General features: G+C 44.0%; 1 protein-coding gene across 1 annotated transcript in view; it reads left to right on the top strand.

Annotated features, from left to right (window-relative positions):
- Positions 1-2,080: 2,080 nt before the first annotated feature.
- LOC310780289 (protein NLRC3-like) overlaps positions 2,081-15,992 on the top strand; it is a gene marked incomplete at its 5' end in the record, with an annotated part of 36,295 nt that continues 22,383 nt past the window's right edge. Inside the window, 3 exons of the mRNA XM_083640848.1 lie at positions 2,081-3,528; positions 4,176-4,349; positions 4,721-4,894. Of these exons, the coding sequence (XP_083496974.1) occupies positions 2,081-3,528; positions 4,176-4,349; positions 4,721-4,894 (1,796 nt within the window). The remainder of the gene's footprint in view (positions 3,529-4,175; positions 4,350-4,720; positions 4,895-15,992) is intronic.

Raw genomic sequence — 15,992 nt, 5'->3', positions numbered from 1 at the left:
TCCTCTACCAGCCTACTTAAGCCTGTTACAAGCAGCTGAGACTATGGCTGACGATGGTTTGGAGACCAAAACGTTACTTTTTATTTTTTATGTTTGTATCACTTGTTACTTTTTTTGCATTATGGTGAATTAAAGCCGGATTTTTTGCATCCGTATGCCTCATTTTTTTTTAAGTGTGCGATGCCTCTTCACTCTTTGTTTGGACTATTTACCTGGCCTCACGCACCTTGAGCAATCGGTTGTAAGCCTTAGTTTTAAAGAGCACAAACTTGCTCTGCTACTACAGAAAATAGATGTGAAATTTAATTGTTTATATTTTAATTTTAATTGCTCAATTTGAATAGATGCATTAACTCATTGAGTGCCAGCCACTTTTGGAGAACGGACGCTCCCAGTGCCAGAGTTTTCAGAGCGTTTTCAGTGATTTCTCGAGGCCCACAGAATATTGTGTGATATTACTATGTAAACACCGAACACGCACAAAGAACGAGCTGGCTCTATTGTATCATCAGCAAAAAAAAGTTTATTGATACCATTTTCCGTTCTTTAGTTATGAGCCGGAGAAGATAGGTCGTTTTGAGCAAATACAGGCGTTTCAAATTATTAGCTGAGATATTCCGCCTTTTGTGAAATGAAGCATTTCAAGCACATTCACTGGTCTGAAGATAATATTTTCTGATGTAGTGACGTGGTGTAGTTGTGTGATGCCCTGCGTGCCCCACCACCCTCTCCCCCCTAAGCTGCAAACTCCTCCCCACTCACGCACCCAGTCTATTTTCGGAGTGCTCCGTTTGTGTGTGCCGGGCGGCTCCCAGCGCGACGCGGAAGAGCCAAACCGGACTGCTGAATGGTTTGGCGTCGGGTGCTGCTTTTCTGGTGGCTAATCGTGTGGAGAAACTATACAGACAGACAGACAGAGACAGAGGGGCTCAGTTGTGGGCGCGGATTGACTCGTGTTCGCAGCCAACGTCAGCTCCAGACAGAGCCATCTATATGGCTCTGGCTGCAGCATGCATCGGTTTCTCTTTGATCACGGCTTTTTCCTCCTGTTTCTCCGGACTTGTCTCTAATCTGGAGAGCACTGTCGCCACCTAATGAGTCCGTAAAATAGGTTATACACCTTCAATAGCTCCCATATTTGTACAGGAGATGCCTGAGGCTTTCATCCACGTCCCACCGTCAAAAAACGCATTTGACGTCGATCGACGTCCGTGGCACTCTACGTCACTATTTACTTTGACGTCGATCGACGTCCGTGGCACTCAATGAGTTAAGAACTTGATTCTCACTTTAGTCACGTTGTACATGTTGCATCATCACTTTCTCCATAATCCCAGTAATGTAGTTCCTCAGGGGTATCAGGCCTTTTATACAATCATTACCAATGTTATGTGTATTGTCTGAAAGGTTTCCCCCCCAAGTAGTTTACATACATGAACATAACAAACAGCATGAGAAGTGCAGCTAGCTGTTTGGTTAACATACACAACCAGAGCTTTATGGGAATCAGCACAGTGTGGATTCCGATTGGTTGCATGAAACTCCTGGTTGTGTAATAATAACCGACTCAACAACAGCTACCTTATACCTTACACCAGTCAGGACCTGTTGTCCACCCAGCAGTAATGAGCTGAATAGAGTCCGTTGAGTTGCAAATGTGTAAATTATCAGTAAATGATTGCATTACTCTTTACTTGCCTCTCATTGATTTACTCTGTTGTTTATTCATTTAGAAACGTCTGCAGAGTGTCAACGTCAACACAAATGTAATATGAAGGAGAAATTTCAGTGTTTGTTTGAGGGGATTGCTAAAGCAGGAAACCCGACACTTGGGAATCAGATCTACACGGAGCTTGCCATGACAGTGGGAGAGAGTGGAGGTGTCAATGATGAACATGAGATCACACAGATTGAAGCAGCATCCAGAAGCCAGAGACCAGAAACACCAATCAAATGTCAAGACATCTTTAAACAGTTATCTGGAAGAGATAAACCAACCAAGACAGTGATGACACAGGGAGTGGCTGGCATTGGGAAAACAGTCTTAACAAAGAAGTTTACTCTGGACTGGGCTAAAGACAAAGCCAACGAGGATATAGAGTTCACATTTCCATTCACTTTCAGAGAGCTGAACCTGCGGAAAGATAGAGTGTGCAGCTTGGTGGAGCTTATTCATCACTTCTTTCCTAAGATTAAAGAAGCCGGAATCTACAGCTTTGACAAGTTTAACGTTGCGTTAATTTTTGACGGTCTGGATGAGTGTCGACTTCCTCTAGACTTCCAGAAGAACGAGATCCTGACTGATGTTACAGAGTCAGCATCACTGGACGTGCTGCTGACAAGCCTAATCAGGGGGAATTTGCTTCCCAAAGCTCGCATATGGATAACCACCCGACCTGCAGCAGCCAATCAGATCCCTGATGAGTATGTTGACGTGGTGACAGAGGTGAGAGGCTTCAATGACCTACAAAAGGAGGAGTACTTCAGGAAGAGATTCACAGATGAGGAGCAGGCCAACAGAATCATCTCCCACATCAAGTCTTCACGAACCCTCCACATCATGTGCCACATCCCAGTCTTCTGCCACATGATTGCTAATGTTCTGGAGTCTGTGGTGAATACCAATAAGAGAGAAGACCTTCCCAATACCCTGACTGAGATGTACATCCACTTTCTGGTGATTCAGACAAAAAGGCAGAACGTCAAGTTTCATGGGAAAACTGAGAAAGATTCACACTGGACACCAGAGAATAAGAAGATGATTCTTTCTCTGGGAAAACTGGCTTTTGAGCAGCTGGAGAAAGGCAATCTGATCTTCTATGAAGAAGACCTGAAAGAGTGTGGCTTTGATATCACATCAGCCTCAAAGTACTCAGGAGTGTTCACACAGATATTTAAAGAGGAGCGTGGTGGGTATGGGGACATGGTGTTCTGCTTTGTCCATCTGAGCCTTCAGGAATTTCTGGCTGCTGTTCATGTCATGGTCTCATTCATCGATTCTGGTGTCAATCTGCTGTCAGAACCACAATCAAAATCCCTGTGGTCTCTGAAGTTAGGAGTCAAATCTAAACCAAATGTCTACCAGAGTGCTGTGGACAAGGCCTTAGAGAGCCAAAATGGACACCTGGACTTGTTCCTGCGCTTCCTCATGGGCCTTTCACTGCAGACCAATCAGAAACTCCTACGAGGCCTGCTGACACAGAGAGCAAGTAGCTCACAGACCAATCAGAAAACAGTCCAGTACATCAAGGAGAAGATAAAGAAGAATCTGTCTCCAGAGAGAAGCATCAATCTGTTCCATTGTCTGAATGAGCTGAATGACCGTTCTCTAGTGGAGGAGATCCAACAGTCCCTGACATCAGGAACTCTCTCCACAGGCAAACTCTCCCCTGCTCATTGGTCGGCTTTGGTCTTCATCTTACTGTCATCAGAAGAAGAGTTAGACCTGTTTGACCTGAAGAAATACTCTGCTTCAGAGGAGGCTCTTCTGAGGCTGCTGCCAGTGATCAAGGCCTCCAATAAATCTGTGTAAGTGCTTAGAAAACTGGATAGATTGAAACAAGGAGAAAATCAATGCTCTTGTTTGTCTCTATCACTAATTGCCAGACACTCACTCACTGATTCCCCATTGTTGAAACAGACATGTGTGGGTCTTGGCCATAGGGATAGGTACGTGCTAGAGAGCCGGGATTTGAGGGGTGTGTAGGGTTATTGACTAGGGACCTATGTGGGGTGTTTGGGGGGAGGGGTCATAGGGATATGAAGTAGGTGACGTATAACAGTGACATATTATGTGTGTTGCTTGGGGGGGCGGGGAATCGAGAGAGTGCTGTGGTCTAAAAGGTTTGTGATCGTTCAGGAGCTCACACTCACACATACATTCATACCTGCAAGCTGACCAGTACAACTACAGTCTGATCTGCTCGCCACAGGAGCATTTGGGGTGAAGGGCCTTGCTCAAGGGCACCTCAGTGGTGGTAATGCTTTCCACTTTCCCCACCCAGATTTACCCTGCCATTAGTACAATTTTCAAAATTGTGAACTATGAACGTGAACTACTTCATTTAAAGCTGTGTGAACTGAACTTTGGGCTAGCTTTTATGTGAACTTGCACAACAGTGGACAGCAGTCTGGGTCTGGCTTAACTAGGCTTGCCTGGTCTTGTTCTCCTTCAGGCTGAGTGACTGCAATCTGTCAGAGAGAAGCTGTGAAGCTCTGGCCTCAGTTCTCAGCAGCCAGTCCTCTAGTCTGAGAGAGCTGGACCTGAGTAACAATGACTTGCATGATTCAGGAGTGAAACTCCTCTGTGCTGGACTGGAGAGTCCACACTGCAGACTGGAGACTCTCAGGTAATATCCATTCACTTTTTTTCCCCCTTTTTTCAATTGAATTGACACATTTCTCCGAACTAAGGTCTGTGCTGACCTGAACTGTGTTGGATTTTTTTCTGCTTAATTTTTAAAAGTTTTATGTCAACATGTAGCACTCTTTTGTAACTCCTGTCAATTACTTTCCATGACGATATTTCACCATTCCCTCTCCTTGCATCATCAGTTGATGCAAGGATTTCAAGGATGAATTTGACTGTATTGTGCAACTATTTTACAGCTGTATACATAAAGATATAGAACATATAGCTTGCTTTGGTGTGTGTGTGTGTGTGTGTGTGTGTGTGTGTGTGTGTGTGTGTGTGTGTGTGTGTGTGTGTCTGTGTGTGTAGGCTGTCAGCCTGTATGGTCTCAGAGGAAGGCTGTGCTTCTCTGGCCTCAGCTCTGAGCTCCAACCCCTCCCATCTGAGAAAGCTGGATCTGAGCTACAATCATCCAGGAGCGTCAGGAGTGACGCTGCTTTCTGCTGGACTGGAGGATCCACACTGGAAACTGGACTCTCTCAGGTATGGAGAGGCAATATCTGCTAGAAGGCTGAGAGTCACACACATTCTCTGTCACCCTGACTATGTTTACTGTACATCAGTCGCGGCAGGTGAGCTTGAAAGCAAGGGAGGTTAGTTACTAATTTTTTTTCTATTTTCTTTCGGTTTCTTTTGCAGTTTTAAGACAGATTTAGAGAAATATCTCAGTTCAATTTCGCATTAGGATTAGACTGTTGTGATGTCATTATTCAGTTTTAACCATCAATAATTGGTCCTTTTCTCATTATTTAATTTCTCCGAGTAAATACTGAATATTTATTTTTCGAGATTGTTGTCAATTATTTGTGCTCTTATGGTTATTATTAGCTTATTTACTCACTTCTACACTAGCTTAGATTGTGTTAATTATGGAAGCAATTATAGTGAAAATAGATTATCCCCCCTTTTTGCTGGGGACCCCCTTTGAAAACCACTGGCTTATAGGCTACAACTGCTGTGAGAAGCTGGTGATTTTTTGCACATTTACCAACATACTCATTTAGTTCCATTCAATTGCATGGAGGGGAAAGTTACCATCAGCTTTGAAGCGTTATTTACCCCCCCCTTTCCAACATGCTAGGTTGACATGCTTGGTCCAAATCGATTCCTTGTTTCTTCTACTTTCATACGGTATAAAGATCATCACTCTAGCTTTAAAAGGGAGCTCCCTGTCAGCCATTGTTGTACTGGCCAAATTCAGTTTAAAAATGTGGGAGTTTAAGGTCGCCGTTTTTATTTGCATTTTGACAGGCTATGCAGCATGAAACATTAATACAAAAGAAATAGCGCTGCTTGGTGGACCATTTGCATGCAGAATTGAACTTGAACTTAATTGACTTACTTGCACATCCATGCCGTCTGTAACCGGTGCGCGTACAGCCGATGACGTCCCAGTGTTTGCTTTGTTGAGATTTCAGCCTCCATGTGTACCACGCCGCCCTCTCTAAACTCGCGTTGTAGAAAGTCATGTTGGGCCGCTCGCGCAATACAATGCAACGACTGTCTGGCTTGTGAGCTAACTTACTGCTTGATAAAAAAAAATAGGAAAAGAGAAAGGGGAAAGGGGAAAGTATAATATGTTGCTACTGTCTGTAAATCTATCTATTAGCCTACTGCCAGGTGGTCACAGCAAAGTGGAGGTCATCACTTCCTAGTAGGCAATGGAGCTGGATTTCACAAGATGACGCATTCATCATTGGACAATACAATGTTAATCTTAGCAATCTATCCAATCAACAACCAATTTGGTTGAATAAATTAATTGATTGGTATTGATTGGTAAGGGCGGTTTAGGCTTCAGCTAAAAATGATTGGTTGAAAAACACATCATTTCACTGTTCCCTGTGAATTGCGAGTGTTTTTCAACCAATCATATATTTGCATTAGATAAATTACCAAAGAAATAATTACCCTCAGGGGTAATGTTTTTGTACCGTACCCCTGAGGGCCGGGCCAGACTACTGTCTGCATGGAGCTCTCCTTTCCATCAGTGCCCTACAGGTGTCACTGTTGTTTAAGAATTTTAAGAATATAATGAATGAAAAAAGGAGCATCCGCACATCAGAAAAAACACATTTGATTGATATTTTATTAAAAAATATATATTATTATATAAAATCCCCAATCTCTTCTAAAAAATAGAGGAGGACCATCCTCCTCTCCCTCACTAGAAAAACCTCCTCTGCACATACACACAATATTCTGTTCATTTTCTATTAGCATTCGCCCTTTAGGCTGGGTATAATCCCCTAGCGTGTCTGTTGCTTGTCTCCCAAAAATTATTCATGAGCTACAGCACGAGAAGACTGAAGAACTATGAGCGGCGTTAACCAGTGAGATGAGCAGTCATCTCACAAATCACAAATCCACGGCCGCTTCCCTCCTGGCGTTCAAAACTGTCAAGAATGCCGGTCCGGTTACATCACTGCAGATGACATGCACTACAAATGCTTTGTGTCTAGGACCGCGCCACACGGGGCTTGCTCTCCATCCCCAGCAGGCTGCCTGTCCCTACTGCAGAGAGCTGCCATATGAAAAGCTCCGCCGACGTGTGGAATACTTTGCCAACGTTGAGCTTGACGAAGCTGAAACCGCAAGTATCGCCACCGCGGCAGTCCCGCGAGTCGACCTTGCTCCACCAGCTCCCCTTACGACAGCAGCAGAGGATGATAATGATGATGATGTCTTTTCTCCTGGCCTCATCTGTCTCCCTTTCCCCACGTTCCCCGTCTGGAAGCTTTGGGTCCGGGAAGATGCTCACTGGAGAAAAGGCATTAAAGAAAATTCCTGTTTTTTACACCCCATTATTAATTAATACACAGGACAAGATGTTACTATCCCTTGTGCCAAAATCAGAGGAAAAACACATTAAGCCCAATCCAGAATAAAACAAGCTAACAGGCTAACAAACGAATAAACAAGACACAAATCACCAGTTACCTACCCTAGCCAACAGCAGTATGAAGCATGTCATTGGGGTTTTCAAGTGGGCACCTTCCTTCACCGATGTTTCGTTAAGTTAGGCCCACGACACCTCAAGAAGGCTTAACGGTGTAATCCAGCGTCCTGGAAACACCCCCCTCCATGCTACCACCGCACAACTGCATATTACCTCAGTATCTAAGCCTAGCTATCCAGGTCAATGATTCAGCCCTGTTGATGCGGACCATCAATCATGACCAACAACAAACAATCAATCTTACCTTAGCGAGCTCCCCAGCTAGCATGTTTCCTCTTTAGCCACAGCCATTCACTTGCTCGTTCTGCTGCCTGAGACATGTTGCTAAGCTTCAGGCTCCGTCCCCGAATGCCCAACTCAGTTGAATGAATGAATGAATGGTTTATTTTCGGTCATAGGTTATAATGAACCACAAACAAATGTAACAATTTGTGTGAATATACAGCAAGAGAACATCATCATACCTGTACAGACCATTTCACACAAATACAATTTATACAGTCAATGACCGAAAAAAGGAATAGGCTGAAGCCAAGGCTTATTTTTTGCCTATCCTGTATAATCCATTAGAAAAACCCAGAATATCTGCAGGAAAATAAAGAATAGAAAGAAAGACAGAATTTACTGTAAGTTATAATACCTCAATACCTCAACAATGATGTACACAATTTCAAATCATCACAAAGGCTATTCCATAGTTTAACTCCCAAAACTGAAACACATCGAGATTTGACATTAATTCTCGCTTTGCCTGTTTTAAAAATGCATAACCCTCTTAAATTATAATTTCCTTCTCTTAAATTAAAAAAATGTTGAATACAAACTGGAAGGCTTTTACTCCTAACACGGAAAACAATTTCTAACATTTTTATATACACAATATCTACGAATTTTAAGGTGCAGGACCTTATGAATAGTGGATTGGTCGATTCGAGGTAACCAACTTTATTTATTATTCTAATAGCTCTTTTTTGTAGTTTAATAATAGGATCTATATTTGTTTTATATACATTACCCCAGACCTCAACACAGTATGACATATATGGCACTATAAGTGAAAAATACAATATATGCAAACATTTCTTATTCAGCAGATCCCTAGTTTTGTACAGAATACCAACAGATTTAGCTAGTTTACTTTTAATATATTCTATATGTGGCTTCCAACAGAGTTTATGATCTATAATTACACCCAAGAATTTAGTTTCATATACTCGTTCAATTTCAGCTCTATTTAGATTCAACTTAATTTCACAGTCAACCATAACACCACCAAACACCATACATTTTGTTTTGTTTTCATTTAGTGACAACTTATTCCTATCAAACCATTTCTTTAACATGATCAACTCCCTTTCTACTGTTAACAATAATTCCTTCATGTCCTCCCCTGAACAAAATAAATTAGTATCATCAGCAAATGTAACACATTTCAAAGTATTAGATACTGTACAAATATCATTTAAATAAAGTATAAATAACTTAGGTCCCAATACCGAACCCTGTGGAACACCACAGGTTACTCTTCTAAGATCTGATTCGGTATTGTTAATTTTTACATATTGAAACCGATTATTTAAATAGCTTCTTAACCAATGTTGAATGACACCTCTTATCCCATAACGTTCCAGTTTCTGTAAAAGTATTGAGTGATCAATTGTATCAAATGCTTTACGTAAGTCAATAAATACACCTATAGTGTGTTGTTTCTTATCTATTGCTGTTGCTATATTTTCCACAAAATCCATCACTGCTAAAGATGTTGATCTATTGCTCCTAAACCCATATTGATGGTCACTCAATAACTCATATTTCTCAATAAAGCCATCAAGTCTATTTACAAATAGTTTTTCAAGTATTTTTGAAAATTGAGGAAGCAATGATACAGGTCTATAGTTTGATACAGTATGTATGTCACCATTTTTATAGATTGGAACCACCTTGGCCACTTTCATTTTATCAGGAAAAATACCTGTTAAAAAGGATTTATTACATATATAAGTAAATGGTTCGAGGACACACTCAAAAACTTATTTTATAATTGACATATCAATAGTGTTATCATCAGTGAGTTTTTTATTCTTAAACTTTCTAACCACTTCTAACACATCACTCTCACAAACTCCACCAAGGAACATTGAGTTGCTGTTAAGTGCAAAATCAATATGATTGCCTTCATCTGTAGGAAAGTTAATTTCCTTAGCCAAATTTGGGCCTACATTAACAAAAAAATCATTAAACTCATTAACAATTTCCTCTATAGTTTCAGTACAGTTTCAGTACAGTTAGTAGGGCAATAACGGACTTTGCCACAAAACCATGGCAGCCCACCTCTACAGGCCGCACTCGAGCCCTCCAACCTCGCTGTTCTGCCTCTGCTGCCATTTTAGCATACCTAGCTTTCTTGCGCTCATAAGCCCCCAGGGGACTGTGAGTTCGATAAAATAAACTATCTTATCTACCTCAGACCACAGTAACAAGTCCGGACGTAGCCGGGTCCTAACTATATATGCTGGGATGACTAGCTGTTCATTCAAGTCAACCCTCATTTCCCAGGCTCCACTTAGCTCCACTCTACACTTAGCTGCCCTAACTTGTGCCTGACCTTAATTGGTCTAATCTTTTCTCCCTCACATACAAATTTGATCTGTCTAGTCTCTTTGCTAGCAACTAGAGAATTTACTTCTAGCCACTTTTCCTCAACTGCAGCTGCCAAACATTTCAACACCTGGTTGTGATGCCAGGTGTATCGCCCCTGGGAGAGACTGACCTTACACCCTGACAGTATATGCCTCAGTGTACATACACTAGAACACAACGGGCAGGCACCATCCTCGCCCAACCACTGATTTAAGTTCTGGGGAGATGGTAGCACATAAGTAGCCCCTATAATAAATCTAATTCTGCTGGCCTCCATGCTCCACAACTCTCTCCACTTCAACTTTCTCTTCTGGACACTCTCCCAGTTCACCCACTGTCCTTGCTTTGCCTGCGACACTGCCTTAGTATATCTTACTGCCTCCTCTTGCCTATGTACTTCTTCAACTACCATCTTCCTCTTTTCTATTACTGATGCCTTGTTCCACACAGGTTTTCCTATGCACAACCCTAAGCCTCCACGCCCGTGCTGCACCTGGCCTATGAGATCCCTGTGTCCAAGAGCTGACTGTGCTTGCTGCACTGCCTCCTTTGGGTTCCACTTCCTCCCTGTTTTAACTGTGGGCGCTACACTCCTAACCACTGGATCCTTTGACTGAGTCAGAGTCATTTCCAGTCTAACCTTAGCAGACTTGAACTCCTCTGTCAGGCTAGATAATGGCAATTCCAATATGCCTTTCCCATATAAGGCTGCACTGCTTAGGCAGCGTGGGACTCCAAGCCATTTCCTAATGAATGAGTTAATCATCCTTTCTAGCTTTTCTACCTTTGAAAGGGGAACCTCATACACTGTCAGTGGCCACATCAACCGAGGCAACAATCCAAACTGCAAACACCACAACTTTAACTTTCCTGGGAGCCCTGACTTGTCTATACTTGAAATACCTTAAATAATTTCCTGCCTCACCTCCTCAAACTGTCCCTTATCACTGAGACTTGCATCATACCATCTTCCCAAACTCTTGACTGGTTTCTCTAACACTGTAGGCACCACCTCATCATTTATAACAAACTTCTTACCTACTACCCTCCCTTTAATGATTTAAATACTCCTGGACTTACTTGGCTTCACTTTCATTCTAGGCCACTGCGGATTACTATTAAACTTATGCAACAATCTGCTAGTACATGGAGCAGTTGACGTCATAGTCATCATATCATCCATGTATGCCCTAATTGGAGGGAGCCACAGCCCTCCCTGCAGCCTTTCTCCACCCACTACCCATTTTGAAGCCCTAATAATGATCCTCATTGCCATGGTAAAAGCTAATGGGGAAATTGTACACCCTGCCACAATGCCTATCTCCAGCTGCTGCCAAGCTGTAGTGTACTCTGCTGTGGTAAAGCAGAGTTGAATATCTAAGAAGTAGGCTTTAACTAAGCTCTTTATACTACCTGGCTGGCACTCGAAAGAAATCAAAAGCCTCCCATAACAGACTATGCGGCACTGACCCGAAAGCATTAGCCAGGTCCAAGAATACTACATGCAGGTCTCTCTTCTCATGCCTAGCTGACTGGATTTGGTGCCAGATCATGCTGGTGTGCTCTAAGCACCCGGAGAAGCCGGGAATTCCAGCCTTTTGCACCAAAGTATCTATTAGCCTATTATTTTCTAGGTAACTAGACAGCCTCTGTGCCACAACACTAAAGAAAACCTTCCCTTCAACATTAAGGTCTAAACTGACTTATCTCTAACGAGTCCCTTTCTTTAGGAATGAATATTCCCCTTGCTCTGCGCCACGCCTTAGGAATAACCTGCTTCTTCCAGACTCCCTTCATCAGCTTCCATAGAAACTGCAACACATCTGGAGCACTCTTATACAGCTGGTAGGGGACTCCATTAGGACCCGGGGCTGAAGAGGCCCTTGCACGTCTCACAACTTCTTGAACTTCTTTCCACCTTGGTGGGCTATCATCACACTGGCTCTCTATTTCACCAATAGGTGGAATATCAGCGGGGACTGTCATCTCTCTAAACCTTTCCCTATCTTTGTGAACCTCCTCCAAATACTCCTCAAGCTTCTGCTTAGGTACCATAAGGCTACCATTCTTCTCCTTACTAAACAATGACTTCACAAATCTAAATGGATCCTTATAGCTCTCTCTTTCTTTTTCCTATTTTTCCTAATGCTCTCTGCTCTTCTTAAAACTGCCAACCGCTCCCTCACATCTGACTGCAAGCAATCAATGCCTTCCTTCTCAACCTCTGTAGCTTTCCTCCACTGCCTCTTAAGCTGTCTTCTCTCCTGGATAAGTATCTATCTCTTGTTGGCGCCTAGATTTAACTACCTCACCCTCTAGTTTCTTCATTTTCCTCAAAGACGCCAAACCTTTCTTTACCATAATCATAAATAAGATCTCCCATTTTCTCCAACTTACTCTCAGCAGTTCATTTAAGCTTCTCTAACACCCTAACCAAATCACTATTGATATCTTCTCACTTCTTACTTTCCGCTGCACCTGGCCACTTAACTCTAGGCTTCTGACCACTAATCTTCTCCCTCTTTGGCTGGCTGGCCTCTCTGCCTTCCTCAGTGCTAGGACCGGCCTCAACATCAGGGGTGCTGATGTCCTGCGAGCTGTGGGTTACTTCCTGTCACTGGACTTCACCCGACTGACTTGATAAACTTCTTAAGAAATAATTATCAATGCGGGGTCCCTGTGTTCCCTCTACCAAGCACCTCTTCCTGCCTTGATGGATTATAAGGCCCTTTAAAGTTGTTACCTTCTGCCAGCCACACAAGCAAACCTGACGCTTCTTCCCATCTAGATCTGAACTAGTGGCTTCCACTGACATGTTTTCCCTACTCATAGTCAAGTCCGTTCCAGAGTCAATAACCGTGTCAACCATAGGTGAGTCATCTTCCGCCCCCGCTCTCGCAGACTCTAGGGGTGTTTTTACATAATTCCGTTTCATAGCAAGTTTGGCTACTGCCACAATTAGCAGCTAACCCATTGCAGCCCCGGTGGGGTCTAATCCCTCCTGTCAGCTGTCTTTCCATGCTGTCACTAGGTCTTTCCCTAGTTGTCAGCTGCACTATTCACAACAGTCACTAGCCTAAGCTAGCTTTAGTATTAATTAATACACAGGACAAGATGTTACTATTCCTCGTGCCAAAATCAGAGGAAAAACACATTTAGAAGCCCAATTCAGAATTAAACAAGCTAACAGGCTAACAAACTAATAAACAAGACACAAATCACCAGTTACCTACCCTAGCCAACAGCAGTATGAAGCATGTCATTGGGGTTTTCAAGTGGGCCCCTTCCTTCACCGATGTTTCGTTAAGTTAGGCCCACGACACCTCAAGAAGGCTTAACGGTGTAATCCAGCATCCTGGAAACACCCCCCTCCATGCTACCACCACACAACTGCATATTACAAGACCAGACCTTATTTCTACCTTAACATATCGTGGCTGTCGCCCCAGGACCTCGAATCTCCAAAACAGCAACTTTTCAGGAAGTTAAAAAAACCTGTTTGCTCTTAAAATACTGAACCAAACGTCGTCAAAGTTGGCACATGTCTTAATTATAGTTAGTTTCCCACTGAATGTGTCATTACTTTATTAATATCTTACCTGGATAAGCTCAAATGATGTTGTTTATATTATCAGTCCGACTTGGAAGCACTCTCTCCCAGCCAGTCAGGCGCTGATGGCCGCCTCGCCTCTGGAATGCTCATGCACGAGCCCCAAGCTTCGGGCCGCCAGGGCGCGCGCAGGAGCAGCAGCAGTGCTCTGAGCCTCTCATGGCCGAGGCGGGGGCTTTGGCATGGGGTGAGAACAGTCTGACATAACGTAGCGTTAACGTTACTTTATTCAGTTCTCTCTCCTATCCACTCAAAAGGTTTCCACTACTCTTTTATCCTCTCTCTCCTCTGCTCTTGACTCTCTCTGCCCTCTCACCTCGAAACCTCCTCGATCCTCTCCCCCTGCTCCTTGGTTGTCTGGATCTCTGCGAACTCATCGAACAGAGCTTCGGGCAGCTGAGAGGAAATGGAGAAAAACACAGAACCCCAGGGATCTCTCTGCTTACCACCTTATCCACTCTAACTTTACATGTGCTGTCTCAACAGCAAAAAAACTCCTTCATTTCTGAAATCCAGTCCTCCCCCACCATCCTCCCTCTCTGCTGATGATTTTGTAACCTTCTTTGCTAAGAAGGTAGATGACATCAGCTCTTCCTTACCCCCTCCAGTCAATAGCTGCAACACTCCCGACTCCAACTCTCTGACCCCTGCTACAGGACTTACCTCCTTCTCTCCCCTCTCCCCCGAAGAGGTCCTTAAGCTTGTCATGTCTAACCGTGCCACCTCCTGCAGCCTTGATCCTATCCCTTCCTCTCTTCTCCAATCCATCTCCACTGATATATCTCCCTTCCTCACTACCGTTATCAACTCCTCTCTATCCTCTGGTCTTGTGCCAGCTCCTCTAAAGACTGCTAGAGTCAAGCCACTCCTTAAGAAACCCTCCCTTGACCATACTGCCATCCAGAACTACCGACCTGTCTCTCTTCTCTCATTCATTTCCAAAACCCTTGAACGGGCTGCTTCCGAACAACTTTCTCTCTATCTCTCCCAGAATTACCTACTAGATCCTCTACAATCGGGCTTCAAGGCTTCTCACTCTACTGAGATGGCTCTCCCTTCAGTCACTGAGGCCCTACACACTGCTAAGGCCTCATCCCTCTCCTCTGTCCTTGTCCTCCTTGACTTGTCTGTAGCTTTTGATACAGTGAATAACCAGATTCTTCTCTCTACTCTCTCTGATCTACGCATCTCAGGATCCACACTCTCCTGGTTTGCCTCATATCTCTCTAACCGCTCATACCAGGTTCTATGGCGAGGATCCCTATCCAGATCTTGTACTCTTAGCACAGGTGTGCCCCAGGGCTCAGTCCTGGGCCCCTTGCTATTCCTTCTCTATATCAGATCTCTTGGTCATGTGATCTCATCTCATGGCTTCTCTTATCACTGCTATGCTGACGACACTCAGCTCTACCTCTCTTTCCCCCCCTCAGACACCCAAATCGAGGCACGTATCGCTGCATGCCTCAAAGACATTGGTGCTTGGATGTCTGCCCACCATCTCAAGCTGAATCTTGGTAAGACAGAGCTACTCTTCCTCCCCGGGAAAGACTGTCCCCTCACCGATCTCTCCATATCCATTGACAACACTACGGTGTTTCCCTCTCAAACAGCTAAGAACCTTGGAGTGATCCTTGACAACCAGCTGTCCAACTCAGCCTACATCGCAGCAACTGCCCGCTCCTGTAGGTTCTCCCTGTACAACATCTGCAAAATCCGTCCGTTTCTCACAAGGGAAGCAACACAACTCCTGGTCCAGGCACTGGTCATCTCTCGCCTGGACTACTGCAATGTTCTTCTGGCTGGGCTACCTGCTGCAGCCATCCGACCGCTTCAGCTCATTCAGAACGCTGCAGCCCGTCTGGTATTCAACCAACCCAAATTCTCTCATGTCACTCCCCTCTTCCGGGACATTCACTGGCTTCCCATCTCGGCACGCATTCAATTCAAAACACTGGTTCTGGCCTACAGGGCAGTACACCTGACAGCCCCCCTGTACTTACAATCTATGGTCAGGCTCCAAATCTCTTACCGTTCCCTCCGCTCCTCCACCAGTGCAGGAAGCCTCGCCCCTCCTCCACTACGGGGGCTCAAAAGTCGCTCATCCCGTTCGCGACTCTTCTCGTCCCTGGCACCTCAATGGTGGAACGAGCTTCCACCTTCGGTCAGAACAGCCGAATCACTGCCGATCTTTCGGAAAAGACTAAAGACACACCTTTTCAGGCTCCATCTGGGCCCTTCTTGAACTAACTTCTTTCTCTCTTAAAAAAAAAACTAACCTGAACTAAACTTGTACCACTGTTCCTTCAGAAGTTGTAGTTGTCATAGACTGTGTTGCATAGTTGATTGCTCTATTGCTGACAAAAATGTGTTAT

Source organism: Poromitra crassiceps, assembly GCF_964638095.1.
Source record: "Poromitra crassiceps genome assembly, chromosome: 7".
Classification (NCBI taxonomy): domain Eukaryota; kingdom Metazoa; phylum Chordata; class Actinopteri; order Beryciformes; family Melamphaidae; genus Poromitra; species Poromitra crassiceps.
This window is presented reverse-complemented; position numbering and strand designations above follow the sequence as displayed.